The sequence below is a fragment of the Pogoniulus pusillus genome, chromosome 34 (assembly GCF_015220805.1).
Source record: "Pogoniulus pusillus isolate bPogPus1 chromosome 34, bPogPus1.pri, whole genome shotgun sequence".
In the NCBI taxonomy this organism is placed as follows: domain Eukaryota; kingdom Metazoa; phylum Chordata; class Aves; order Piciformes; family Lybiidae; genus Pogoniulus; species Pogoniulus pusillus.
In genome coordinates, this window is record NC_087297.1 from 13,496,435 (window position 1) to 13,523,812 (window position 27,378).

The 27,378-nt window shown below is 45.9% G+C and overlaps 1 protein-coding gene across 5 annotated transcripts in view; it reads right to left on the minus strand.

Annotated features, from left to right (window-relative positions):
- LOC135189795 (cytochrome P450 7B1) overlaps nt 1-27,378 on the minus strand; it is a 138,431-nt gene that overhangs the window by 9,447 nt on the left and 101,606 nt on the right. For all 5 annotated transcript variants that reach the window (XR_010308310.1, XM_064170517.1, XM_064170516.1 and 2 more), the window contains exons 2-5: nt 23,963-24,099; nt 12,645-13,241; nt 11,954-12,160; nt 3,671-3,849 (exon numbers count right to left, since the gene is read on the minus strand). Coding sequence is in view for 4 of the 5 variants with exons in the window: in XM_064170516.1 (XP_064026586.1) it covers nt 3,671-3,849; nt 11,954-12,160; nt 12,645-13,241; nt 23,963-24,099 (1,120 nt within the window). In the remaining variant the exon portion in view is untranslated. The remainder of the gene's footprint in view (nt 1-3,670; nt 3,850-11,953; nt 12,161-12,644; nt 13,242-23,962; nt 24,100-27,378) is intronic.

Genomic DNA, 27,378 nt, shown 5'->3' on the forward strand with positions numbered 1-27,378 from the left:
TTCCCTTTGGTTGGAGATGGCTGCTGCTTAATTTGCCACATTTGACCTTCAAACGTTTTGCCCCAGAAGCTGTGTGCAAAGCAGGGCAGCCACTGCTACCAAAGCGGTGCTGCCGAGTCAGGCTTGAGGTTGGCACCCAAAACCTAAGGTCCCATAAAGTGAACACCTCCTAGACTGGTTTCCAGCAGCAGGATCCCTGTTTAGAGACAATTTGTGTTTTTGAATGAAGGAGATCTGGCATCCTCACTCAGTCAACAGCAAATTAACCACTTACAAAATCCTCCTGCATGCTTTGAATAAAAATGACAGACACTTCTTGCTTATGGTCACTCATTAGCATTTGTCCTGCTTTGCATACATCTGCTATAGCAGCAGCCATTTGGAGCTGGCTGGGAACAAGTCAGTCAGACAGAAACCAACCTCAACTGATGGAAAAAAACCCCACAGCAGAATGAAAAATGCACTGACACTGATCTGCCCAGCGCGGGGAAGCATCCAACACCCACCCAGCGCAGAAGAAACAGGGGCAGGGGAGCTGGCCAGTGAGAAAGGGAACGAGGAGCACTGCAGGGGATGTCACCTTGGGTGGCAGAGAGCAGGAGCTTGCTTCTCTGAATGGCAGTGGCCTGGTCCCTCGCTCCAAGAAGGGCACTGAGGGCCTGGAGTGTGTGCAGAGAAGGGTCTGGTGTGTTGAAGGGCAGCTGAGGGACCTGAGGGTGTTAAGCCTGGAGAAGAGGAGGCTGAGGGGAGACCTTCTGTCTACAATTCCCTGAAGGGAGGCTGGAGCCACCTGGCAGTCAGTCTGTTCTCCCAAGTAACAAGGGACAGGACAAGAGGAAGCAGCCTCGAGTTCCACCAGGGGAGGTTTAGGTTGGACATGAGCTACAATTTCTTTCCCCACAGAGCTGTCGAGCTCCACATCCCTGGAGAGGTTTCAAAGCTGTGGAGATGTGGTGCTGAAGGACATGGGTTTGTGGTGGCCTGGCAGTGCTGGGTTAAGGGTTGGACCTGATGATCTGAAAGGTCTTCTAACCAAAACAACTCCAGGATTCCACAAAGACAAAGGTGACTATCTGCATGCTTCCACTGACCAGGACCTCTTTTCACTCTCTTTGAACACCTCAACCAAAGGGAAGAACTGACCAGGACCTCTTGTCACTCTCTTTGAACAGCCCAACCAAAGGGAAGCATGCAGGGCTTTTTTTGCCCCATGGTAAATGATTGCTCCAGCTGAAGCAGCAGAATAACAAATGAAAGCCCAAAATACCCCCTCTGCCTTAAAAAAGATTTACTTCCTGAGATGTAAATGCTGCTGGTCTAAAAAAACCCACAGCTAAATATGAACTGCAATAGCTTAAAATTCCACCCAACCCAACTTGGAGCTTCTCACCTTGTTGGAACACTGCAACAAGAAGTACAGTCCACCAGCTCCCTGGGCAGCCTGCTCCAATGCATGACCACTCTCACAGCACTGTCCCCACTGTCCAACCTAAACCCCCTGCAGCAGCTTGAAGCCATTTCCTTTCATCCCATTGCTTGTTATGGGCCAGAAGAGAACACCCACTTCACTCCAACCTCCTTTTGGGTTTGTAGAGAGCCAGAAGGTTTCCCTTCAGCCTCCTTTTCTCCAGGCTGTACAGCCCCAGTTCCCTCAGCTGCTCCTCAGAACTGGCCAAATTAGGATTTAGGGGTTCACTTACCCACTTGATGGGAAAAACACCCTAAACCCAACCTGCCTCATTTATTTAAGCTTTGATGAGCAGAGAAAGGAGGTCAAGCACGCAGGCTTACACTTACAGAACATGGTGCCAGCAGAGAAGAGAGCCTGAACTGAAATTTCTGTATCCAGGAGAAAAAGCACTGCTACAAAATTATCTCGTCAAGCTGCCTGTTTTCCCAGGAAAGTTTTCCCTAAATACATGACAAGCTCAAGACTGCACCTTTCAAAAACCCTCATCCTCCAGCTCTATCTGATCCCTCAGCAGTCATTGTTGAAGGCACGCTGCATATTTTAAGACCCAAACAGAACAGTGATTTCCCCACTTCTCGAGAGGGCCCATGTGCTGCAATGGATGCACTGCAATGTGTGGATTGCTCATTCACTACCCAGGAGAGAGGAGAGATGAGCTGAAGCTGTACTGTGAAAGCTCAGCAGAGCTGATCCCTAGCAGACAACAGCCAAGCAATGGAAATATGGTCATGGTTGGGCGAGGGAGGGGATCCGTTTCTAGGCTGATGCTCTTTGGTCTAGGACTTCAAACAAACAGATGGACTTCTGACAAATCAATAATGGTCTCCAAAACAAAGTGTTAAGAAGGGGCCAAGAAAAAGCTCCATTTGTTGGTTGTTACTTTTTAAGACAGAAATATTAATCAACTAGAGTCACAGAATCGTTTCAGTCAGAAAAGGCCTTTAAGATCATAGTAGAATTGTTGATGTTGGAAGAGACTTTAGAGATGGTCAATCACAGGATCATAAAACCAAAGGATCATAGGACTGTTGAGGTTGGAAGAGACCATCAAGCCCAAGCACTCACCTGGAGCTCACAATCACACTAAGCCATTACCACTAAACCACATCCCTAGCACCGCATCCAGGTGGTCTTTATACACCCCCAGGGTGCTGCCTCTGGCATAGGTTTTCTATAAACACTGAAGGAAATCCAGCTCCCTTCTTTGGTTCAAATGGGTGGAAATGGATGATTGGATAGGGCTGGGTGATAGGTTGGACTGGATGATCATGGAGATCTCTTCCAACCTGGTTGATTCTATGAAAGCAGAATTTGCTTAGGAATATGGGAATGAGGAATGGTTCAGGAAGGAGAAGAGGAATGGATCAGGTAGGAGAAGAGGAAGGGATGGATCAGCTGTCTTGCCTCTCTGGCAGAGGAGGCATTTTACAGCCTTAGCATCACCCTTGTCCTTCCTCCATGGCACCCTGGGCTGGGGCCAGCAACTGTGGGGCAGCAACCCTGGCCAGATGAGGGCTATTCAATTTGCATGCAGGTGGTGAACTCATGAAGCTGCATCAAGGCTGAGGCAGGGCAGATTAATTTCGAGTCTTTGATATTCATTAACTCGAGCGCCAGAGGAAAATACAGGGAGGTGACACCATCACCCTGCCAGCTTCACCACGCAGCAGCAGCCCCGCAGCCTCCAGCTCAAAACGCTCAGCTGATTGATCGAGAAGGGGTGAATCCCTAGGAAAGGAGGTGAAAAAGCATAAGGCTGAGGGAAGGCACTGCTATTAGAGGGCTTCAGGGAGTCAATGATGCTTTGGGGGCACTTAGCTCAATGGCCCACATTATTTGCTATTTAAACCACCTTCTATTATTCAGCCCTCCTTGGGTATCAAATGATCCACTGCCAAACAAAACCCACATTTAGCCTCAAGTTTATGGTGGTCAACGTGCAATTGTCAATTCCTTTCAAAGCAGCAGCAGCCAGTCTCATCACCATATTTCTCTCTTCAGGCCATGAATCCTTTGACCTACAGGGCCTTGGAAAATACATCTGAAAGCAGGAAGATTTGTTCCACAAGAAGGAACAGCATTAAAGAAACCCAACCAAAACTCAACTCCACAACAAGCACACCGAGCCCACAGATCACAGGAGGCATGGCTGCTGCAATGTGCCTGCAGTAGGAAAAGCAGCACCAGTTGGGTGTTTACCTTTGGATCTTCATAGACTTCAGGGTCCATGTGCAGAATCTGTGGGTAAAGGGCTATCCAGTCTCCTTTCCTCAAGCCAACGCCTTGATTCCCTTCCAGCTTGAGCACAAAATCCTCCTGGCTGATGCGGATGTTCATGGAGGATGAGCACATCCGTAAACTCTCGTTTAAGGCACTCTCTGCGATGAAACAAAAGGGGAGGGGAAGGAGGGGGAAAGCATCAGAAATATGGGAGATGACTGGAAGTTATACATGGCTCCAGCTGCTGAGTCTCGACAGGTTTAGTAGGGCAGGCTAAAGGGAGAAGGGAAAAAAAAAGAACCACAAGGAGAAAAAATACCAACAACAAACCAACACAACCCACAAACCAAACCAAACGTGAAGCAGAGACCAGGAGGAGGCAATAAATAACCCCGCGGGGTGTGTGTGTGTGGAGGGGGGAGGCACCATGCTGAACCTCCCGATGTGATTCTCGCTGATGGGGCTGAGAAATCCTGTCGACTGGAGGCAGCCCTGAGCTCTGGGTTGAAAGTCATTATTCAGGCACCAGGCTGCAAAGGAGGCAATGGAGAGATATGGATGCTTTACGCACTTACATCTATTTTTGGAGGCTGCAAGTAAGGACCAGTGAAGGCATCCATGAAGCTGGTTTAACTTGCCTTCTGAAAGCTGTTGGGTGTAATGGCAGGGGTAGAGGTTAGGAAATTCAGCCCACTTGGGAATTCTGTGGTCACCCAGAGGAATTTGAAACATGTTTCTTTCCCTTTGGATGCTCTAAGTGGCCAAGAGATAGTATCTGCTATGGTCGAAGGGAATGAAAGCAATTTGGTTCTTGCCTGCTAATTTGAAGAGTGAAAGCCACTTTTAACTGACCAAGTGAAAACAAGCCCAAGGCCTTTTGGGCTATGGAAAGCAAGATTTCTGTCTCCACCATCACATCCTGGAAGGCTCCAGAAGCTGAATGTCCTTGCTCTCCCAGTGGCCTTCACCTTTTGCTCCTAGCACGACAGATTTTATGGCTAATTTCCGGCAATTTATCCTGGCAGTTTGAGGAGGAATTCCTTTGGGAATAATATGCATAATTTGCATAAATCATTCTGATAGCATGTATATCAGCATGTAGCTCCTGTCTAGGGCTGCATCTCTCACTTTGTAATCAAAACTGACTCCTTTTCCACCCGCGTGGATGGGCACCACGAGATGCGACCGGAATCCTTCTAATCACCGTCCTAAAGCAGGGTTTCATTGGCACCTTACAACCCATTGGTGTCTGCAGCTCTGCTCTCTGTGATATCAAATAAACCTCCTCTAAGTGGTCACCAAGGGGCCGTAACTGCTGAGCCCGAAAGGTCCATTTATCAGAGGCAGAGGCTACCCTGAGCGGACGCCTCAGAAAAAAAGCCTCCCCCATAAATAAATAAATAAGCAAAGGACTGAAGATAATAACAAATGGTCCTTCACTAAAAATTAAATCTGGCGCAGCGTGCATAGCAAATAAAGTGGCCCTGGATGCTTTCTTGCAGGAGGTTTTTCCTTAAGCATGCATTTGTCTAAAGAAATGAGGCTGCGGTCAGCGCTGTGTGGCCGGCGCGGTGATTCAATGTGACGTACAGTGAGGCTGTGCATATTCTTTTGGACTGCCTTCGTTACTATAATCAGGCAGAGTCAAATCGGCTTGTTGGTGACGAAGCCAGAAAAGAACCCTGGTTCCAGAAGATGGCCTCTACTGCGGATAGCCACAAGGCACCTGACACGATAGATTTCAACTGGCAGCGCTCTGGCAACCAAACTTTCCACGCTGCAAAGGATGGCTCCAGCCTCCCGCTCCCGGACCGATGTCAGCGCGCGAACAACGGAGCTGGTAACTCCAGCTGGAGATGATGGTGATACACTGCCATGGGTTCAGCTCTTAAAGCAGGACACATGTGTAGAGGAAGTGAGGGAAAGGCAAGAAGAAGGGGTAAAACCACAGAGAAATATTAGTAACACCATGAGGCACAACTAGTAACAGGAGGTGCAACTATTAACACAATGAGATGCAACTGGGAGCAAGAGACACAACCAGCAACACAAGACACAACTAGGTACGCAATGAGATGTCACTAGTAACACAGTGAGACACAACTAGGTACACAATGAGACAATTAGTAACACAATTAGCACAGTGAAAACAATCAGATATGGGAATCATCTCCCAAGAGCATCAGTGGATTCCCCTCCACTGGTCAATTTTAAGACTCAGCTTGACAGGGTGCTGGGCCAGCTCATTTCAGCTACATTATCACCTAGAAAGGTTGGACCAGATGATCCTTGGGGTCCCTTCCAACCTGGCATTCTGTGGTTCTGTGAAATAATTAGCAAAGAGGAGCAATAATTAGTAAAGCAGTGCTGTGAAAGGGCAGGTTGATGCTTAAGCACCCAAGCGGCGCGGGTCACGTCGTATTGGTGGCCATCCTCCCAGGGAGCATGGCATTCCCTGCCCGCTGCCGGATCCCAAATGACAATCGGGCAGCACGTCTTGGGCAGAAGTTAATCACAATAATGGAGCACAAAGTGGTCAGATCGTAAATGACAAATCTGTTTTCCCTTCCAGTACCAGCTCTGGGTGGAAGGCAAAGCTTGGCTCCCGCTCTGAGCGCTCATGCCGATAATCATTAGATGACAAAAGTAATGAGTCACATTATGACCAACAAAGGAGAATGGAGCTCTGATGGCTTTTGCAGGCTGGCGCTAACCACAACAACAACAACAACAACAAAATGCACTTGGCTTCCCGAGTTCTGCATGGAGAGGAATGACAACTGCACAATAAAAACCTCAGCCTCTACTCGCAGTTGTCATAGTTCAGCAGACACCAGCCCTGCTCGCTGACAGACCAGCTGGGGAGCCTGGGAGACCTTCCATCCTGCACCGCCAGGTCCACTAAATTATCCAGCGCGGGAGAGCAACATCTGTTTCCATGCCTGTGCCGAACAAACAAGGCAATTTAAAGCATACCAAGGGATAACCAAGCAGCAAATGAACACGACCCTCATTTTATTTATATATATATATATTTTTTAATATATATATTCCTCCCTCCCCTCTTTCCTACACACAGACACACACACACGAGATGCTAAACTTCGCTGTGCGAGCGGCTCCATCAAGAAGCCAGGCTGTTGTTTGATAAGGTGTTGTCAGAGAGATTTTACATCTCTTGTGGAGGGAGAGAGAGAAGGGGGGGGTAAAAAAGAGAGAGCTATCTCTCATAGTATTGTTATTCTTAGAATCCTCCCACTTCTCTCTCTGTTTCTCTTATACTAAAGCTAGCACTCAGCTTTCCAATTCATTCTAGATTTTTTTTCCTCCTTTTTTTTCCCCTTGGTCTCCTTAAAACTGTTTCAATATACTTATAAATATTCAGTCTTTAAACCCTAATTTGCTATACTTAGTTCACATGCCTTCAAGCATTTGTCTTCCAATTTCCACTGAATAAATGCGTACTAATGAGAAATAGAGCAAGCTGCTGAGGCAAAGCTGGGTGACTTGAGCCTGGCCTGCCACCAGCTTGTGATAGGCAGGCAAATTGAGTTAAAATGAAAAGTCTTGTCAGCTGAAATACAACATGGTAGCCAAACAGCAAGCTGTCAATCATCCAGCCAAAACAAGGGACTGCAGGTAATAAAAGGTCATTGTGAATCACAAGAGCATTTTGGCTTCCGTGGGCAAGTTAATTTTGATTAAAGATGAGCTCTTCTCTGGAAATGTTTTATAAAACTTATTGTGCATAATGGGTTGTTAATTTTACAGCAATGCAGAGCAGGTAATAGGGTCCTGCAATTATTAGAGTCTACCGTAGGAAAGCAGCTACTGAGCATGCAAATATTTAAAGGAGGAGGGGGAGTCAATCACCCATGGGCATCATGGTGTGCCAACACAAACCAGGCTCGGGAACAAGCGCGCTCGTGCTCAGAACTAGATGCAGCTGCCCAGCCCATTCCAGCAACCCTGGAATGGTTTGGGTTGGGAGGGACCTCTAAATATCATCCGGTTCTGAACCCCCTGACATGGGCAGGGACACCTCCTACCAACCCAGGTTGCTCAAGGCCACATTCAACCTGGTCTTGAACACCTTCACGGAGGACACATCCACAACATCCAGGGCAACCTGTGCTGGTGTCTCCCTACCCTCACTGCAGAGAATTTCTTCCTCATCTCCCCTTTTCCATCTTGAATCTGTTCCCTTTCATCCTACCACAAGAAGCCCTCGTTAAAGGCAAAACATATTCCTTTCTCTCAGCCCAACCACAGTTTCATGCCTAGCATTTGGGTTAGAACCACGTGCTCTCCATGAGCTGGTTTTGGGTTTCCTGTGTGCAAAAGCATTTTCCAAGCTGTGCTCTTTTCACAGGAAATATCCAAGATTCAGCAATGACCTGGGGCAAGAATATTGTATGGGATACATGAATAGACTAATATCAAACAAATGAAGTGACTAAACATGCCCAGCATTAAACATGCACTGAAGTGACCTCTGCTTTAACCTTTGCATTTCCATTCTATCCATCACAGACCACAGCAGAGCTCTGCTGTGAGCCAGAACGACTAAGACTGGACGTCCCTCTGCACAGGCACACAAACATGGGTGTGCATCTTATGTGGTCTCACACAGACAAACCCAAGTGTGCTGCCCCAGAAATGCCACCAGAAAAAACAAACAACAAAGCAACAATCAGGGTTGAAATTTGCTGTGGGTTAAAAGATTTTTTACAAAATTTTAATATAGATTCAGAGAATGGTAGGGGAAGGAAGGGACCCCTAAAGACAATCGAGTCTGAGCCCCCTGCCAGAGCAGGAACAGGTTGCCCAGGGAGGCTGGGGATGCTCCCTCCCTGGAGGTGCTCAAGGCTGGGTTGGATGAGACCTTGAACAACCTGCTCTAGTGGGAGGTGTCCCTGCCTATGGCAGGGGGTTGGAACTAGATGAGCTTTGAGGCCCCTTCCAACCTTAACCATTCTATAACCACCTAAAGCAGACCACTCAGGAACACATCCAAGCCAGCCTTGAAAGTCTCCAGAGATTGTACTCTGAATTTAGAAGTAAATCAGGCCGTGTTGTTCCCTACAGCCAAAGAATCTGACCACAAGAGCCACGTTTCTTCCCGAGAAAGGCTTTTCAGCAGTCCTTGCTTGTTCTCCAGAGCATGAGGAATCCAAAAAAAGGCTCTTGTTAGAGCAGGCCATAAAGAGGATGGAGAATCAGAGCGCTTGAAACAGGAGAAGGAGATGACAAGGTGATGAATGTACAAGGATCCCACCTGGTCTGCTCTGCTCAAGAGCAGGGACACAAATCCTGGGTTCCTATGCTTTGGGCTGGAATAAGCAAAGCTGCAGCCTGGAGCTGGGGTCAAGGGCAGTGCTGGCTCACAGCCATACCACAGAGAGCGGCTGGTTGGGGGCAACCATCGGCCGGGATCCTCATCCCTTCCACACGCTGATTAACAAAGCATCCCCTGCCGCTGAAGCGTGACTCTAATTCTCTTAAGGCACAGATTTCTTTTCTATATTATTATTTTATGGGACAGTGTCCAGCCCTTTATGACTTAAGTGCCAGAAGAATTGAAACCCAGCTTCTCTTCCTAGCCCATTACGCTTAACGCGATGATAAAACCCAACAGAAGCGTTACAAAGGCTACTACGGAGCAGGAGGTGGCTGCTGCCCCTCGCACATCAATCACACCTTAGCGAGGGGCCGCAGCACCGCCAGCAGCGGCGCAGCAACGGCGCAGCTAAAGCTTCACGCTCTCCAGGCCCTTTTGCACCAGATGGGTTTAGTGAAGTACAAGCTTTTATTTTCCTTATTCCTGCACTTCTGGGGCGCCTTCTTTTCACCTTTCATCTTTTTCCTTTCTCTTTTTCTTCCTTTTCATTTAAAAAAAAAAATCTTTTTTATTTTCCCCTTTAGGTTTTTTCTTTCATTTTACTTTTTTTTCCCCATCATTTTTTCCTTTCTTTTATTTCCCCTTTTTCTCCCTTCCATTTTTTTCCTTCATTTTTAAATTCCTTTTATTTTTCCTTCCTTTTCTTTTTCCTTCAATTTTTCTTCCTCTTTTCCCTTTCCTTTTATTTTTCCTTTATTTTTTCTTCCTTTTTCCCCCTTCTTATTTTTTCCCTTCATTTTCCTTTTCCTTTAATTTTTCTTCTTTTCCCCCTTCCTTTTCTTTTTCCTTTAATTTTTCTTCCTTTTCCCCCCTTCATTTTCTTTTTCCTTTATTTTATCTTCCTCTTTTCCCCTTCATTTTCTTTTTCCTTTAATTTTTCTCCCTTTTCCCTTCATTTATTCCTTTCTTTTTCCTTTATTTTTTCTTCCTCTTTTCCCCTTCATTTTCTTTTTCCTTTAATTTTTCTTCATTTTTCCTTCATTTATTCCTTTCTTTTTCCTTTATTTTTTCTTCCTCTTTTCCCCTTCATTTTCTTTTTCCCTTAATTTTTCTCCCTTTTTCCTTCATTTATTCCTTTCTTTTTCCTTTTTCTCCCACTTTTTCCCTTCATTTTTTCCTTTTTTCTCTTTTTCACAGAATGTCAGGGACTGGGAGTGACCTCCAAAGCTCATCCAGTCCAACCTCCTTGCCAGAGCAGGATTATCTAGACCACATCACACAGAAAGTTATCCAGGAGGGCTTGGAATATCTCCTAAGAGGGAGACTCCACAACCCCCCTGGCCAGCCTGTTCCAGTGCTCTGTCACCCTCACAGGGAAAAATTCCTCCTCACGTTTACATGAAATTTCCTGTGCCTCCTTTTTTCTTTAGTTTTCCTCCCTCCCATATTTTTTTTCTTTCATCTTTTTCCTTTCTTTTTTCCTTTCCACCATTTTCCAAGACAAGGAGTGACAGTTTGAAACTAAAAGAGGGAGGTTTAGAACAGAGAGAAGGAAGAAATTCTGCACAGTGAGGGTGGTGAGACACTGGCCCAGAAAGGTGGGAGATGCCCAGTTCCTGGAACCATTCCAGGTCAGGCTGTTCAGGGGCTTTCAGCAACCTTCTCTCCTTGCAGATCACAGAATGGTTTAGGTTGGAAGGCACCTCAAAGCTCAGCCAGTTCCAACCCCCTGCCACAGGCAGGGACACCACCCACTAGAACAGGTCACTCAAGGCCTCATCCAACCCAGCCTTGAACGTCTCCAGGGAGGTCCCTGCTGACTGCAGAGGGGTTGGACTGGATGACCTTAAAAGGTCCCTCCCACTCCAAACTGTTCCACGACTTGATGATTATTCCACTTGGCAACGCTTTACCTTCCGAGGCATCGCTCCAAAGTGTAAAGGGTTAACCCTCCTGGGGGAGTGGTCTTGACCCTGACCCCAGGTCCTTCTGACCCCTCCCAGGGGGTGAGTCTGAACTACCAGGTGTGGTGTTAGCCCACTCCCACTTCCTGGCCAGCCCCCTATAAAACCAGAGGGCCTTCCTGTTTCTCTCTCTCTCTCTTGCCCTGCCTCCCTGCTTGCCAGCATCACCATCCTGCTTCCTGCTACTCTTTGTTCTACCAGAGGCAGACAAAACCATTGCCATCGAATCTGGTTATACCTACATATTTTGGAGCTCGTTTTCCCTTCCCTACACCTTTTGTAGCTCCCCTACCTCAAATACCTTTTAGTTATTGCTAAAAATGCCTTCTTCTAACTTCCACGCCGAAGCGAGACTTCATTTGGCTGCCTTTTACCTTTTCTTCTCTACATCTAATTCCCTTTCTCTGGAAAAAAAAAAAGGGAGGGGGATGGGGGGGAAGAGGGAAAGACATCCTAGAAACCATCATTGGTTCTACTGTGTTTGAGCCTCTGGGAAACTGAAACTAGAACCCAGACAAGAAGCTCTCTTCAGAACTCCTCTTTCCCCCGAGAGCAAGTCCAAGCGGCCACCATTTGGCGCTTAACCCCACGCCAAGGCGAGGGCAGGGTCTGTCTCGGCAGCGCCGCCCAGGAGCACGCGAAGCTCCCGGGACACGCGGGGGCAGGCGCTCAGGACCGAACACCCTCACAGGCGTCAACTTCTCCCGGCCGCCTAATTGCGCGGCTGGGGCGCGGCCCCTCGCGCGCCTCGCCGCCTTAATTACCCAGGCTTTAATGTTTACATGCAACGAGAGTATCTGCAGCCCTAAACTGCATCATTTATAATTGATGTAAATGGGTGTGATTATGTCAATTAGGCAGCTGTGTCCTCCACCTTCTCGGTAAGCAGGAATGAGCGATAAAGCCGGGAAGAGCCTCTCCTTCTCCCTCCTTGCCCAGCAGATAGAAACAAATTACCCAGGTAGACCAGGTTGTCCAATTGTTCTCTGCTGAGGCGGATGTGATGCGTGGGGCCTCTCTCCTGACCTGTTGACTGCAGCAAATGGTCAATCTCGTCACGCACCGCCGCCAGAGCTTCTGGGTGCCTCAGAAGATAATACATGGCCCAGAATGTAGCTGGAATGGTGTTTCCCACAGAGGCCCACAGGAAGGCAAAATGATGTGCTGGGAGAAAATAAGTGAAAAGGAAGATTAATAGCGTTTATTACACTGATTAGATTTGCAGTGTGCTAATTAAAAGATGTTAGGACACAGACCCAGCCAAGGATCAGTGAATGCTAATGAGGACCAATAGGCTTCTGAAGTCTAATTTTCTGCTTAATGAGAATAGTTTGAAATGTAATGTCGAGGGGGGGGGGAGGAAGGTTGAGGGGGGGGGGAGAAGGGGAGGAAATGCAGCTCGGTTATAATCTTTCTCATTATCACCATTAAGTATCTTGTTTTACTACCTCAGCACAAAAAAAAAAAAAATAAAAAGGAAAAAATCAATTATCAGAGAGGTTGTTTCAGAGTAAAACATTTTATCAGCAGCCAATTAGAAAGAACATAAAGGAAAAAAAATCTCAAGGTCGCCATTTTGCCTTTTTATTTCAAAGGTCTCTGGTAAATGATTTGATTTGAGCCAAGCAATCATTCATAAGTTTCCTACCTGCTTTGTCATAATCTCCCAGCAGCTCATATTTCTCAAATATATCTTGTCTGGCTTGGACCACTTTTGACCCTCCCAGCCATTTTGTCATGTTCTGAAGGGAAAAATGATGTATAAGCTCCTTCCGAACCTTCTTGGTAGCTCCTAGCAACTCAATGGGGATGTTTGCAGCTAAATAGGGAAAGCTGGCATCAAACTTGATAAATTTGTCTCTGATTTCACTAATAACTTTGTGGCCATCTGCGGCAGGAACTCTTCCATACAGTGTTACAAAACTGGCTTCAAACATCACAGAGCAGCAGAATTTGTACATTTTTTCCGTCTCCCAATCTGTTGCTTTTGAGCACTTCCATTCAAATATATCCTGGAGGTTTGTCATCATGTGGTCAGAGATGATATCCAAGGGCTTGCCTTGGAGGTACTGGTAGATTCTGTGCAGGTTCTCCTTCAGGTCGGGGAAGTTTCCGTTGGACAGGGCTGGGTAGTCGAAGGTTCTGGAAGCCATTTTGTCTGCAAACTCATGGAACTCCAGCTGCTTGCTGTTGCGGATGACGTAGGCGTACTGGAAGGGGTCCATGATGAAGGTGATGTACCTGCCTGCAGAGAGGATGGGAACACAAAACACTGCTGTAACCCCGGGACACTGCAGGAGGAGCAACTGAAAAGAAGCCAAAGTCTGGGGGGGGGAAAACAAACCCAAACATGGAAAACCTCCAAAGAAAAGATCTCAAAGACATCTGCAAAGTAGAATCATAGAATCACTGAATTGTAGAAGTGCTTTGGTTGGAAAAGACCTCCAAGATCACTAAAACACCTCCAAGATAACTGAGGCCAACCTGCAACCTCAGACCACCGTGGCCATTAAACCACAGAAGTGCTTTGGTTGGAAAAGATCTCCAAGATCAGAGGCCAAACTTCAACCTAAGAAATCTTAACATGGGAATCACCTATGATGAGTTAAGCCCTATGAGGAGAGGCTGAGGGAGCTGGGGGTGTGCAGCCTGCAGCAGAGGAGGCTCAGGGCAGAGCTCATTGCTGCCTGCAGCAGCCTGCAGGGAGGCTGTAGCCAGGTGGGGTTGGGCTCTGCTGCCAGGCAGCCAGCAACAGAACAAGGGGACACAGCCTGAAGCTGTGGCAGGGCAGGTCTAGGCTGGATGTTGTTAGGAAGTTGTTGTCAGAGAGAGTGATTGGCATTGGAATGGGCTGCCCAGGGAGGTGGTGGAGTGGCTGTCCCTGGAGGTGTTGAAACCAAGCCTGGCTGGGGCACTTAGTGCCATGGTCTGGTTGGTTGGGCAGGGCTGGGTGAGCTTGGAGCTCTCTTCCAACCTGCTTTGTTCTATGATTCTATAACTCTTAGTTTAGAGTTCCTGATTCTTAGCTTGGGTCTCTTAAACATCCACTGTGAAATGTCACAGGCTCACAGATGTCAGGGGTTGGAAGGGACCCAAAGAGCTCAGTGAGTCCAACCCCCCTGCCAGAGCAGGACCACACAAGCCAGCTTGGGGCACAGGAACACACCCAGACAGGCCTTGACAGTCTCCAGAGGAGACGACTCCACAACCTCTCTGGGCAGCCTGTGGCAGTGCTCTGTGACACTGAGAGTACTGCTCTGAGCTGAAAGAAACATCTAAAGCTCATCTAGTCCAACCCCTCTGCAGTGAGCAGGGACATCACTGCCGAGGCCCTGTCCCTGGGGACATTGGAGATCAACTCGCTGTGGCCCTGAGCAAGCTGCTCTAGTGGGAGGTGTCCCTGCTCACTGCCAGGGTGTGGGACAAGATGGCCTTTAAGAGTCTCTCCCAGCCCAGTGCATTCTGTGACCTGCAACTCACGCAGCTTGCTCAGAGTGCAAACCAACCTGACCTGCAGTGGTTCCAGGGGTGGGCATCTCCCCCCTCCCTGGGCAGCCTGGGCCAGGCTCCTGCCCTTCCCACTTAAAACTCAGGAGAACAGCAAAGCTTCCAGCACCTCCAATCTAATTCTGTCTCACTGAAGGGACAAATCTCTTTTGATTTTAATGGGAACACCACAGCTTAACCAGGGCCCAAATTTGGCTCTGTGACAGATGTCCTGAGATGAAGTAGTCACTAGCACTAAAAATGTCAACAAGTATCCATGGTTACCACACTGTGCCAGCTGAACTACCATCACTGCACCACACTCTGACTTGTGCATCCACACAGGGCTCTGTGGGTAAAGCTGGGACCACTCTGGACTTCCTCTGTAGTTAACAGCTGCTGGAGTTCCCTCCCCAGGTACAACCACTGCAAGCCCAGGGAACCAGGTTGCCCAGGGAGCTTGTGGATGCCCTCTCCCTAGATGTGCTGGATGAGGCCTTGAGCAACCTGGGCTGCTGGGAGGTGTCCCTGTCCATGGCAGGGGGCTGGAACTGGACAAGCTTTAAGGTCCCTTCCAACCCATTCTATGAATCTATGAAGCACTCAGGAAACACAGGGGAGAAACTGAGACAGAATTTGACCCCCTTTTTTTGTCAACAGCACTGTCAAGGCACTGCAGAGTTAGCTGCACTGTAACATAACCAATCATCCATGTAAATGAATATTTAAGGAACAAATATGTCAAAGAATCAGCCAGAAAAGGAGAGCCTGAATTTCCCATCCTCTTTTCCAAACATTTCTTCCTTTCCATACCACCAAATGGTAGTAACTCAGCAGTAGTGATGGGACTGTGAACTCCAGGTGAGTGATTGGACTTGATGACCTCAAAAGTCTCTTCCAACCTCAGCAATTCTATTCCATGAGGCTGACAGGAACTTAACAGAATGGCTTAGGCCAGAAGAGCCCTCAGAGATCATCTAACTCAATTTCCCTGCCACGGACAGAGGCACCTCTCAATGTCCAGTATCAGCCTCCACAGGATCTTTGTTAGGAGTCCTGGAATTCACAGATCACAGAACAGATTGGGTTGGAAGGGACTTGAAAGATCATCCAGCTCCAACCCACCACCACGGGCAAGGACACCTCCCACTACACCAAGTCCCATCCAATCTGGCCTTGAATCCCTCCAGGGAGGGAGCATCCACAGCCTCCCTGGGGTGAGAGTTAACAAGGCCAAGTGCACTTTGGCCACAACCACCCCAAGCAGCACTACAGGCTGGGGCCAGAGTGGCTGAGAGCAGCCAGGCAGAGAGGGAGCTGGGGGTGCTGGCAGAGAGGAGCTGCAGAGGAGGCAGCAGTGCCCAGGTGGGCAGCAGAGCCAATGGCATCCTGGGCTGGCTCAGGAGCAGTGTGGGCAGCAGGACAAGGGAGGTTCTTCTGCCCCTGTGCTCAGCACTGCTCAGGCCACACCTGGGAAAGTCTAGGCTGGATGTTAGGAGGAAGTTGTTGGCAGAGAGAGTGATTGGCATTGGAATGGGCTGCCCAGGGAGGTGGTGGAGTCACTGTCCCTGGAGATGTTCAAGGCAAGCCTGGCTGGAGCACTTAGTGCCATGCTCTGGTTGAGTGGATAGGACTGGATGCTAGGTTGGACTGGCTGAGCTTGGAGGTCTCTTCCATCCTGCTTGATTCTACGACTCTAACCTGTTCCAGTATCTCCTCATCCTCACTGGCAAGAATTTCTTCCTAGTCTCCAGTCTCAATCTGCCCTCCTCAAGACTTTCTCTTCCCAGCTTCCCCCCCTCTCTGCCATGCTCTTTCTCAGGGCCACCATCTTTGGGATCAAAGCTTGGAAGGCACACCCCATTGGAGCAATTTTTAATAACCAGATTTGGAGTGTTATTAACCCTAAAGATGAAAGCTGGCTTCCTAACTTTGCCTTTACAGGGTAAACAATTTAAGTTAAGATTTTTTAATTAATATTAATTTAAACCATCTGTCCACCATCTGCTTATTTCTGATGCAAAAAAAAAGAGAGAGAGAGAGAGAGAGAAAAGACAAACCCTACAAAAATGTGAGTTTCTTTGTGATCCTTAATCAGACACTTTGCAAATTCAGACACACTAATTCTTGGCTTTTTCATTGTTGTTGTTTGAAGTCAGGAAATTATTTTCAGCAAAGTACTTTTCAGACAAACAGATAATTTTAGTAATGATCTGAAATAAAAACCTCACCATCTGAGGAGGGGAAAGGGGTGGTGGTAGGGGGGAACCATCCCTGAGAAACACAACTCTCATGGATCCCCATTTTTTATTATTCTCATCAGGTCTCCAGTAGCAGAACGTTAAGTGTGGACTCAGAATTCATTCTGAGGAAGCAATTCCAGCCTCCACATCCCTGCAAGTCAACGATTTCTATAGGAACACCGAAAGGAAAGGATTGTTTTGTGGCTGTGTTTAGCAGAGGTTGGTACAAGCAGGAAGGTGGAAGCCTCTCTCCAACAAAGGCAGCTTGTTTGTGTACCTCACCCAGCAGCTAATTTTTGAGGTCTTTTAATTAGGAAAGGAAAGGAAAGGTGGGGGGAAGCCGAAAATCTAGAGCTAATTAAATGCAGTTAGTGAAGTAGTTGTTGTGAGGGTGGGCAGAGGAGCCTGTAGCAATTGCAGCCCTCCGCAGCCGCCCCGCGTTGCTACGCCACTTGCCCCAGCCTCTTCCACACAAGAACAGATTGCTAATTACAAAACCATGCCCCAACACCTCCTCTCCCCTTGAGCAGCAAACATCCAAACTGGAACAAACTTTCTCACCTCAAGTTAGGATTTTTAGTCCTCTGACTGTTCAATATGCTCCTGCAGTTCTGCTTTTTGGAGCCCTGCTGGTGAGGACTCTTCCCACTCATGGTCCCTGGCAGGGTCAGAGAGCAATGAATGGAAATCTCTCCTGAAGTTCCCAGTTAGGAGTTGGTGTTTCAGGGTACATCACACCCTCCACACTGCAGGTAGCCTTAAATATTGAAGGTATTTATACAGAAACTGCTGGGGACCACATTGCCTCCTTCTTCGATTGCAAAAAATCCTTCCACACAAACAGTGAGGTCTGTGCAGAAATGTCACACTCTGGACCCCAAAAGCTGAAGTCACTGAAGTGACTTCCTAAAGCTTCCAGCTGCTATTTGCCATTCTGAAAAGCAGCTTTCCCCCTCCCATGCCTTTCCACTGCAGCAAATACCATGCACTAGCTCTTCAAAGCAGCCTTTTCTGAAAGCAACCCAAAATCTTGGTGCTCCTGAGCTTCCATCAGCCTCCTGGTGAAGATCAGCCCAGAGAGGAGGCTTATCACAGGCTCCACACATCAGGAAGCTTTAAATATGGAAGATATTCCATAGGATGGTTTAGGTTGGAAGGGACCTCAAAGCTCAGCCAGTTCCCAACCTTTGCCATAGGCAGGGACACCTCCCACTACAACAGGTTGCTCAAGGCCTCATCCAACCTGGCCTTGAACACCTCCAGGGAGGGAGCAGCCACAGCCTCACTGGGCAATTTCGACAGGAACCACTGAGGACTGAGTTCTTTTGCCTTTGTTAGGCTGCACAAAATGCTTCCACACAAGAACTTAAGTGAGCATGACCACACGGAAACATCACAGTCCAGCTCCCAGGGGTTGAAGTCACTGAGCTACATAGCACTGTGGAAGCAAGGCAAAAGAAAGAGTTTCTCCTTGGTTCTGTGCCAAGCCTCTGGGTTTCTGTTTTTAAGAGATGGCTGCAGAGATGGATACTTCCCCATGCCCTCCTTCAGCCTGCATGAGACCCATGCTGCAAACCACCTGGGTGCCACCATTTAGCTTCTCCTTGCAAGGGGAGATTGATGTGGGAAACAGGGAAGTTGTCAGCTTTGGGAAATCCCAGCAGAGAAGCCAGGGTCTGTACCAGAGTTCAGGAATTACTCTGATAAAGAATTCTGGAGCTTTTTAAAGCTAATGATGCAGGATGAGCACTTCAGATGGCACCTAATGGTGGCTGCTGTTGGGGTAATGCTCGCAGCGGGCTTTGGCTTCGTAGGCAGCCAGAGGACTAGTGACAGGGCAAGAGGACGCAGGCTCAAGCTGTGCCAAAGGAAGTTCAGGTTGGATATTAGGAAAAATTTCTTCCCAGAAAGGGTTCTCAGGCACTGGAACAGGCTGGCCAGAAAGGTGGTGGAGTCACCACTCTGGGAAGGATGTAAAAGATGAGCAGATGTGGTCCTGAGGGACGCGGTCCAGTGGCATTAGTTTATCACTGCTGGTGGGATTGCGAGTGCTAGGCAAGTGGTTGGACTTGATGATCTCAAAGGTCTCTTCCAACCTCAACAGTTCTGTGGCTCTGTGATTGTTCTGTGATGGTTCTACCTTTTGCCTCCAAGAGCAGAACATGACCTGGCTAAAAGAAGAGGATGACTTACAGCAGCAGTGTTTGAAAAGTGTGCTCGGCAAAAAGCCCTGAGACGATGGCATTAGAAGCCAAGTTAGACTCTGAGAGAGAGTCTTGTTAAGGCTCTCTGTCATTCCTAACAGCTTGTCAGGAAGGAGAGACAACATCTAATCCCAAAAAACAACGACAAAACCAATTTGAGCTCCTCAGCTTCTTCCCTAGCCACCTGCCCAAGCTGCCGAGCTCCACAAGCAGAGGGGTTGGCTTGGGAAGCATGAGCATTGCAACGGCAGACTCTTCTCTTCCCCTCCCTATCCCTCTCCTCTCTCTCCCCCTCCTGTGTATGCTTTGAGGACTCCTGCCTTTACGTAATTGTCCTCTTATTAGGGAGATTCTGCTGAGCTGCTGACACTGATGTACAGTGGTGCTGCGCCGCCCTGACGTCCGGGGAAAGCGATTCTGCTGCACCACCACACAAAACCAATTAGAGAACTATTTTCTGCGACAGGTCAGGAATTTACATTGTTTCTCATGGAAAGATGTGCTTTTTAATTTCTTTATTAAGATGACATCCACGTCCCTTGAGACCTTAAAGGATGACAATCATTTGCTCATCAGCTGGGAAAGTACAATCAGCGAAATCGCGCTGCCGGTACGGGGCAACGCCAGAAACTCCTGAGCATCGGCCTGCATTTTCCAAATGAACTAGTTTCAGAACCAATAATTAGAGCAACAGATACTGATAGAATCTTTTGACAGGCCCTTTAAGACCCCAACCAGGGGGGTAAGGTAATGATAGCCCAGAGAGAGCAGGCTTACAGTGTGCCTGCTGAATGTACAAGCATCGTTTGTCAAATCCCTAGGAGACAGAAATCCTGCAGGGTCTTCTGCAGGACACGAGGAAGGACTAACTAGCTCCAGCATCTCCCCTGACTTGGGCATGACAAACTGCTTCTCCTCAGTGCAACCTCAACAACCAGTACTTTATAACAACAACAACAACAAAGCAAAAAGAGAACCGTGAGTGACATCTCCGTTCTGACAAAGAACACAAACCCGAAGCTCTCCCAGCAGAAGGCTGAAATCATACCCAGGTCTCACCCCGCTTCCCTCCCTCTTTAGCAAGGAAAGCTCCCTCAAAACCCCAAAACACAGAGGATGAAGCTGGAACTGAGTTTTGTTTAGCATGCAAACAGAATTTCTGCAGCCCAAGTACCCCCTTAGATGGCTTAAACACACAAATCTCTCCTCGTAACACAGAGAGATAAATATTTGATTAAGCACACCAAGGGACACTCTCTCTGCTCTTATGGTATCAGGCAGCCTCTGAATGTTAATTATTCAACTGTATTTATGAGAAGCCACAATTAGCTATGGTGTGAATGCACCCCAATTGATAAAAACATTACTCTCCTTCAACCAAAATTTACCTTCTCACCTTTCCAAATGGTGCTTAGGGCTATGGCTTAAGGTGAACCTTGCAGAGCAGGGTTATAGGTTGGACTCGGTGATCCCGAGGGGCTTTGCCAACCTGTGTGTTTCTGACTGTGTGAAAATCCTTTTCAAGATGAAAAAAAACAAACCCAAAACCTAAACCAAACCCTCAGCAAATCACTTGCCCCTGAAAACAAACCCAAAATAAAATCCAGAATTAAAAAAACAAAATCCAGATTAAATAGATAAAAATCACACATTTAGTATCAGCAGAAATGATCTTCCAAAGGGGAAGAAAACATGGGAAGAGGAAGAAAGTTTTCATTAGTGAAGCATCCTGCTTTTAATGTCATTAACTGGCTTCTGAAGAAAAGAATTCTTCTCATTGCAAAATATTAGTTAGGTGGAAAATAAATAGCTAATGCTGCTGCCATGCAATTCCACAGCAAAACTTGGTGTTTTTATGGGTAGCTAATACTAATGCCATGGAATTCCACAGCAAATGTTGTGTATTTATTGGTGCCTAATGCCACTGCTACAGAATTCCACAGCAAACTTTGTATTTTCATTGGTAGCTAATGCTGCTGCCTTGGAATTCCACAGCAAATTCTGTGTATTTATTGGCAGGCAATGCTGCTGCCATGGAATTGCACAGCACTCTGTATTTTTATTGGTAGCTAATACTAATGCCATGAAATTACATAGCAAATTTTGTGCATTTATTGGTGGCTAATGCCACTGCTATGGAATTCCACAGCAAACTTTGTATTTTTATAGGTAGCTAACACTAATGCCATGGAATTCCACAGCAAACTTTGTATTTTTGTAGGTAGCTAACACTAATGCCATGGAATTCCACAGCAAACTTTGTATTTTTGTAGGTAGCTAATGCCACTGCCATGGAATTCCACAGCAAACTTTGTATTTTTGTAGGTAGCTAATGCCACTGCTATGGAATTCCACAGCAAACTTTATATTTTTATAGGTAGCTAATGCAAATGCCACGGAATTCCACAGCAAACTTTGTATTTTGATAAGTAACTAATACCACTGCCATGGAATTACACAACAAAACTTTGTATTTTTATGGATATCTCCCTAAAAAAAATCCAAAGGCAGCTAAAACCAAGGCAGGCTTAACTCTGAAGTGGATGATTTAAACAAGGCTATCAGCATGTAAAGGGGTAAAAGACCCACCAGCTCCTCCTGAGCAGAGGTTAAAAATTACAGCATGTTAGGGACTGGAAAGGACCTGATAAAGATGACCTAGCCCAACTCTCCTGCCAGAGCAGGAGCCCCTCTTTTGATGCATACATCTTCATTTCATTTCCAGATTTACATGCAATTTAAAGGTGATCATTTCAATTTATTTAGAATCAAATTTAGTCTAAAAATTATATTTATTTATTAGTATATTAATGTATAAATTAATTTATCACTGCATTCATTTGTAATTTAAAAGTGATAAATCAAATTCCATTTCAGCCAAAACGAAATAACCATATAGAGAAGGATAAATTGATAGATTAAAGTTTCATTCAAGAATCCAGTTTCATTCTGTGGGTTGGGTGGGTTGTTGACTGGGGAAGGGGGTGGGGAGCCAAGTGTCAATGTGAACTCAAGTCCCATGTTTGTGTTGGAGCTGGTGTGTAGTAGTAATGCAGCTCTAAATACAGCAAGCAGCAAGGTTAGCTCATGCTTTATTATATTGTTATTTTGAGCCAGCATGAGCAGAGAGAGAGGCTGGCAAGGGGAAGTTTGTGTGTTCCAGTCCCGATTGTATCACTGAGTCAATGTGTCATTCATTCCCTTGTGTTCCTGTCAACCAGTTGTAAAAAATGTGTGAGAACATATTCTTCACTTTCACCCCCCCCTTCTCTCTCTCTCCAAAGTGTTTTCTAAATTTAAGCTGATATTTTTCTGTGCAGTGTCAAGATGATGTTAGTTCTCCCTCCTTTAAAGGGGAGGTGAATAAAACCACAATACACAATTAAACCTGCTGGCAAAAAAACCTCTGCTGGTGCATTGCACACCTCCAAATTCTCTCCATGCCCAGACAGACCTGGGTATAAATCCACATGCTCACTGTTACACCCTGCAGATAGATATTCTGCACACAACGTGGGCATTTAAGGGATTTTTAGTACACCAAACAAAAAAACGTTTGGGATATTTATTCTGTGCACAAGTGAAGTGATTTTTATTGCACTAAACCAAGGGTTTGGATATTTTATTCTGCACACAAGTGAGCTGATTTTTACTGCACTAAAACAAGGTTTTGGATATTGATTCTGTACACAAGTAAATTGAAGTCATTTTATTGCACTAAGAAAAAGATTTGGGATAATTATTCTGCACACAAGTGAACTGAAGTGATTTTTATTGCACTTAAACAAGGGTTTGGGATAATTATTCTGTGCACAAGTGAATTGCTATGATTTTTATTGCACTAAACCAAGGGTTTGGATATTTTATTCTGCACACAAGTGAGCTGATTTTTACTGCACTAAAACAAGGTTTTGGATATTGATTCTGTACACAAATGAATTGAAGTCATTTTTATTGCACTAAGAAAAAGATTTGGGATCATGATTCTGCACACAAGTGAACTGAAATGATTTTTATCACATAAAAAATGTTTGGGATATTTATTCTGCATACTAGAAGTGAATTTAAGTAATTTAAGCATTTTTTATTGCATAAGAAAAAGATTTGGGATATTTATCTTGCACACAAATGGATCAAAGTGATATTTATTACACTAAGAAAAAGGTTTGGGATATTGATTCTGCACACAAGTGAATTGAAGTGATTTTTATTGCACTAAACCAAGGGTTTGGATATTTATTCTGCACACAAGTGAATTTAACTGATTTTTATTGCACTAAAACAAGGGGTTGGATATTTGTTCTGCACACAATTGAGTTTAAGTGTTTTTTGTTACACTAAGAGAAAGGTTTGGGATATTCATTCTGCACACAAGTGAATTCAAGTGATTTTTCTTACACTAAAAACAAGGGTTTGGATGTTTATTCTGCACACAATTGAGTTTAAGTGATTTTTGTTGCACTAAGAAAAAGGGTTTGGATCTTTATTCTGCACACAAGTGAACTGAAGTGATGTTTACTGCACTAAAATAAGGTTTGGGATGTTTATTCTGCACCCAATTGAGTTTAAGTAAATTTTGTTACACTAAAACAAAGGTTTTGGATGTTTATTCTGCACACAATTGAGTTTAAGTGATTTTTGTTACACTAAAAGGTTTTAGATGTTGATTCTGCACACAAGTGGATCAAAGTGATTTTTCTTACACTAAAAAATAAGGTTTTGGATATTTAATCTGCACACCAGAAGTGAATTTAACTGATTTTTATTGCACAAGGAAAAGGTTTGGGATATTTATCCTGCACACAAGTGAATTGAAGTGATTTTATTGCACTAAAAATGAGGTTTGACTCTCTATCCTGCATACAAGTGGATTTAAGTCATTTGGATTATACACACACAAGGGGGAAAAAAAGCCCTTTTTAAAAGGAAGATTCTACACTAAACATTTTGCTTCCTATTGAACTTCACTGCTGGGGAAAAAAAGCCCAACCCAAACACCACAACCCCAAGAGAAGTACTGAAACATTTCTCACCAGCAATGTGTACAGTGAAAATATCTCCCAGTTTCTTTTGCTGATCCAGTAAGAATTTGAAAGCATCCTTCCTAAAAATCAAAGCTTTCCCAAGGTAAGGAATCCAGCCATTTATGAGTGGGGGCTCTCCAGTTTTCCTGTCAAAAACAGACAAAAAAAAAAGGGTTCATAAAATACATCACCAGGGATTAACTTGGCCACGAGAGCCACTCATCTTCCCAGCTAATTCGACATCGCTCTCAGACCCACCACCTGCACAGATAATTCTTGCCTGTGTATAATCTGCTGTACAGAAAGTTCTCCAGCAGGTTAAATCCAATCACACCTCTGGGCACAGGAAGGCTCTGGGTGGTGATTAGGAAGAAGGAAAGAAAAAAGAGGGAGAGAAATTGAGATGTTTTAAACCACAGGTCGCTCGCTTACTGCCATCAAGTTAGAGAGAGAAACGAGGGCGGGGGGGGGGAAATCTCCCAGCAGAGTCCTCCTGCTCGCAGGGTTTGGTGTGTCAGGAGAAGATGGATCAGGAGGCAAGGATGACAGATTTAGGTAAATAGGACGCTGGCAGACCACACAGAGCCACTGAGGCTCACAGAGAACCTGGGAAGAGTTTGGGGTTGGCAGCATGCAGAGCAGCCAGGATTCTAACTAAGGATCCCTAAAATACAGTGGTACGAGAGGATGATTCTAACTAAGTATCCTTAAAGCAGAGAGTGGTAAAGGAGAATGATTCTACTTTAAGATCCCTAAAATACAGAGTGGTAAGAGGGGATGATTCTAACCAGGTATCCTTAAAGCACAGAATGGTATCAGGGCATGATTCTAATTAAAAATCCCTAAATTACAGAACAGTAACAGAGGATGACTCTAATTAAAGATCTCTAAAATACAGAGTAAGGATGAAGGATAATTCTAACCAAGTATCCTTGAAACACAGAATGGTATCAGGGAATTACTCTAACCAAGTATCTCTAAAATACAGAATGGTAACAGAGGATGATTCTAATTAAAGATCCCTAAAATACAGAGTGGTAAGAGGGGATGATTCTAACCAAGTACCCTTAAAATACAGAATAACACCAGAGAATGATTCTAACCAAGTATCCTATAAATACAGAATGGTACTGGGGAATGATCCTAACCAAAGATCCCTAAAATACACAGTGGTAGCAGAGGATGATTCTAATTAAAGATCCCTAAAATACAGAATACCAGCAAAGGATGATTTTAAGTATCCTGAAAATGCAGAATGGTAACAGGGGATGATTCTAACTAAATACCTTAAGATAGAGAATGGGAACAGGGGATGACTCTAACTAAAGATCCCTAAAATACAGACTACCAACAAAGAATGATTCTAACTAAATATCCCTAAAATACAGAATGGTATCAGGGGATGACTCTAAGTATCCTTCAAATACAGACTGGTAACAAAGGATGACTCTACCTAAACATCCCTAAAACACAGACTAACACCAGAGGAAGAACGCTGACCACATTACATCTCAATTTCTGCATATTCCTAAGCTGGGAGCAGGCAGGAACAGTTGGAAGATGAAATTCTCGCTAACGCTGCCTGCGTCCCAGTCTAAAACCAGCCGCGGTGTGCTCCTCGTGCTGATGGAAGACTATAAAATGCCTTTTAACAATCAGCTAAGTTACAGTTTTTTCCTTAAGGGGAAAAAAAAAAAGGCTTCCCACACTGTCCTGCTCCTGACTGGAAGTAAACCTCTTTCCTTCCTGCTGCTCTTTAGTTGCTTGCCTCTGCTTTACAACAAAGACCCCAAAGCGTGCTTGCTCCAGCAAGGATTAAAACAAGCGCTCGCCACCAACTCCGCTGCTTCATCCCATCTGTGAAGGTGACTTAGGCTCCATGCAGAACAACTCCATTCTGATTAAACACGAGGTATTTACTAGCTGGGATCTAATCAAAGATCAAGGGATCACAAGCTTTACTACTATCATACGCAGCACGGATTTTTATGGAGCTGGATTAACCCTGTCATGGTCCCAGGCTGCCTCTGAACTGCCGCAGCAGAAAGAGGAAAGGGAAATGCTCTGCTTGCAGCTTGCATCTCACTAACTCAAACTTCCCAAGCAGGCAATCCCAAGCCAGAGACCTGCTCTTTTGCTTTAAAAAGAGTTGTCATGAGTTCAGCTCATGGACAAGCAGATGGGGCAGATACAATCAGACTCGCTCGGGCTGGGAAAGTCTTTTTAAGATCACCGAGTCCAACCATTAACCCAACACTGCCAAGTCCCCTGTTCAATCATGTCCCACAGAGTCCCCTGTTCAATCATGTCCCACAGCACCACATTCTGTGTGACTCCTCACCCTGATAGCTTTCAAGATTCTCTGAAAAACATCTTTGTTTTTCCCCTCTGGTAAACCAGTGTAGCTCCTGGTCACAACCCAACACCTTGACAGCCAACACACCTCCCAGGCTTGGCTGCTTCTAAGGATACTTCGAATCATCCCCTGAGACCATTCTGTATTTTAGGGATACTTGATTAGAATCATCCTCTGTTACCATTCTGTAGGATAAGGGTACTTGGAATCATTCTCTGTTACCATTTTCTATCTTAACATATGTGACTAGAATAATCCTCTGTTACCATTCTGTATTTTAAGGACATTCGATTCGAATCATCCCCTGTTACCAGCATCTTGTGGCCCAAACCCTCTGGAAACCACTAAACCCTCTGCAAACCACTAAGCCCCCTGGAAGCAACTAAATCTCCTGGTCCATCCTCCAGCAGCCAATCAGCAGCACCACTGCAACAACCTAACTATGGCAGTGACCATCCTCCAGCAGGCAAACAGCAGCACCATTGCATGAACCTAACCCATGGCAGTGACCATCCTCCAGCAGGCAAACAGCAGCACCATTGCATGAACCTAACCCATGGCAGTGACCATCCTCCAGCAGGCAAACAGCAGCACCATTGCATGAACCTAACCCATGGCAGTGACCATCCTCCAGCAGGCAAACAGCAGCACCCTTGCATGAACCCAACCATGGCAGTGACCATCCTCCAGCAGGCAAACAGCAGCACCATTGCATGAACCTAACCCATGGCAGTAACCATCCTCCAGCAGGCAAACAGCAGCACCATTGCATGAACCTAACCCATGGCAGTGACCATCCTCCAGCAGGCAAACAGCAGCACCATTGCCTTGAGTGCTCCAGGAAAGTTTCTAATGGTTAATTCTGTAGGCGAGGGCAAGAAAAGAACTAATCTGAGATTACAGGAGGGGGATCAGCAGCCCTGGAAGCAGAGCAGCCCACTCGATACCCTCAATTATCCCCTCAAGCCTGTAAAGAATCTGGGTGATTTCCTCCCCGTTTCTCCTCCCCCAGCAGCCCATGAAGTCTGGAGAGCAGCTGCCTTTCACTTCCCAGGCTGGACACTACTCC